The sequence below is a fragment of the Mesoplodon densirostris genome, chromosome 16 (genome assembly GCF_025265405.1).
Source record: "Mesoplodon densirostris isolate mMesDen1 chromosome 16, mMesDen1 primary haplotype, whole genome shotgun sequence".
NCBI classification, from domain to species: Eukaryota; Metazoa; Chordata; class Mammalia; order Artiodactyla; family Ziphiidae; genus Mesoplodon; species Mesoplodon densirostris.
Window position 1 is genome coordinate 61,708,873 of NC_082676.1, and position 1,744 is coordinate 61,710,616.

The 1,744-nt window shown below is 51.0% G+C and overlaps 1 protein-coding gene and 1 non-coding gene across 2 annotated transcripts; both read right to left on the reverse strand.

Annotated features, from left to right (window-relative positions):
* Positions 1–243: 243 nt before the first annotated feature.
* TRNAG-UCC (transfer RNA glycine (anticodon UCC)) lies at positions 244–316 on the reverse strand. The gene has a single exon. It is a non-coding gene; the product is annotated as a tRNA-Gly (tRNA).
* A 176-nt stretch (positions 317–492) lies between these two features.
* LOC132476817 (melanoma-associated antigen B3-like) lies at positions 493–1,506 on the reverse strand. Its single transcript, XM_060079015.1, has one exon. The coding sequence runs from the start codon at positions 1,504–1,506 to the stop codon at positions 493–495; it is 1,014 nt and encodes a 337-aa protein (XP_059934998.1).
* Positions 1,507–1,744: the final 238 nt, after the last annotated feature.

Genomic DNA, 1,744 nt, shown 5'->3' on the forward strand with positions numbered 1-1,744 from the left:
GCAAAACTCTTATTCTTAAGCCTGATAAACAACAATAAGTATGACTGCTGTAATTCATAAACTTACATTATAACGCTAAATAAGATTTCAGTTAGGAGTTAACTTTTTTTTTAAATTAATTAATTAATTAATTAATTTGGCTGCATTGGGTCTTAGTTGCGGTGGCACGCAGGATCTTCATTGCGGCATGCGGGATCTTTAGTTGCAGCATGTGAACTCTTAGTTGTGGCATGTGGGACCTAGTTCCCCAACCAGGGATTGAACCCAGGCCCCCTGCATTGGAAGTGCAGAGTCCTAACCACTGGACCACCAGGGAAGTCCCAGGAGTTAACTTTTGAAAGACAACAAAAAACAAAAACACAGACGTATTTCCAAATTCCCCATACAGAACAGGAACACAAAGGTATTATACACTGTTCCCTCCGTCCCACCCAGCCCTACACTACTTGGAACACTGAACGCTCTCTTCAGCCACAAAGTGCAGAATCTGCCTCAGATTGTGTGGGAGCTGGACAGAACCCTGGGAGATCCACTGCCTTGCTCTCTCTCTTCCTCATCTCTCAAAGCCTCTTCATACAAAGACTGGAAGGCACTGGGGACTGTGTGATTGATCTTGGCCAGGAACTCCAGGACTTTCATCTTGCTGGTTTCGGCGTGGGCTCTCGGGCCCCACAGGAACTCGTAGCGCGCTGGATCACTGTTGGCCACTTGGCGGTATTCCAAATACTTCAGCTTCACCAAATCTTGGGTGATGAGCTTCTTGGGCTCCTCAAATAAGAAGTGCCTCTTCCAAGCATAGATACCCATCTTATTCAGGAATTCCCAGATATTCTCCTCTGTGGCGCAGTTGCCCTTCATGAGGATCACACCCAGGAGACACATCAGGAGACCGGTCTTGGGTAATCCCCTGCCACGACTCATGGCCCCATTGTTGGGGAGAGCCATTTTGCTGACAAAGGTATAAGAATGCTTGGTACGGTCGACCTCCTTTAAGTCAACACCAAATACCACCTCCATGCTGAAAGAAGCTCTTCCGAGGATCTCAGGGAATTGATTTTGGTACTTCTTATTGATAATCTTCAGCATATGTGCTTTCGTAAAAGGCTTTTTCTTTTTATACATGTGCATCAGGAACTGCACCAACAAATTCACTGTCTGCCTCACTGTCTGCCTTCGAGGGCCTTTTCGAGACCGCACAGCGGAGACGGGGGTCTGAGAGGAACTGTGCTTTTGCTCCATTTGGCCTTTGGCTCCTTTGGATGATCTTGTGGGAGACACACCTGCAGGCTTAGTGGCGGTGGCTAGGGCCCTCTGACGACTCTTGAGAGTGCTACGGGACTTAGCACCCGGCTTTCTCGGAGTAGTAACTCCAAGAGGAGAAGAAGACGACGAGGTGTCTTCCTCCTTGGCTGCAGTGGCCTGAGCACCTGTCAGACCCTGGGTCCCGCTTTGGGCCTGGCGGCGTCTCCTACGGGGGCGGAGCTTACTGTTCTGACCCCGAGGCATGGTGACTGTGGCCAGGGACAACAGGCAGGAGTGCAGGTAGGACAGCGGGTGATCTTAACTGCAGATCAGCCCTGGGAATCCGCCCTTGACCGAACAAACACCGTGAACAACCGTCCAGCTCCTCGCCCCCGGAGCAGAAGTCTGGGAGCCACTTCCGTTAACGGCTGCCTTGCGTGGGGTTCCAACGGCTGACGTAAGGGGCGGGGCTCTACGGGACCCCGGGGTTCAGAGGTCAGCC

What these genes read in the sequence shown, in the direction of transcription:
- LOC132476817 (XM_060079015.1), bottom strand. Translation starts at nt 1,506, where the DNA reads ATGCCTCGGGGTCAGAACAGTAAGCTCCGCCCCCGTAGGAGACGCCGC.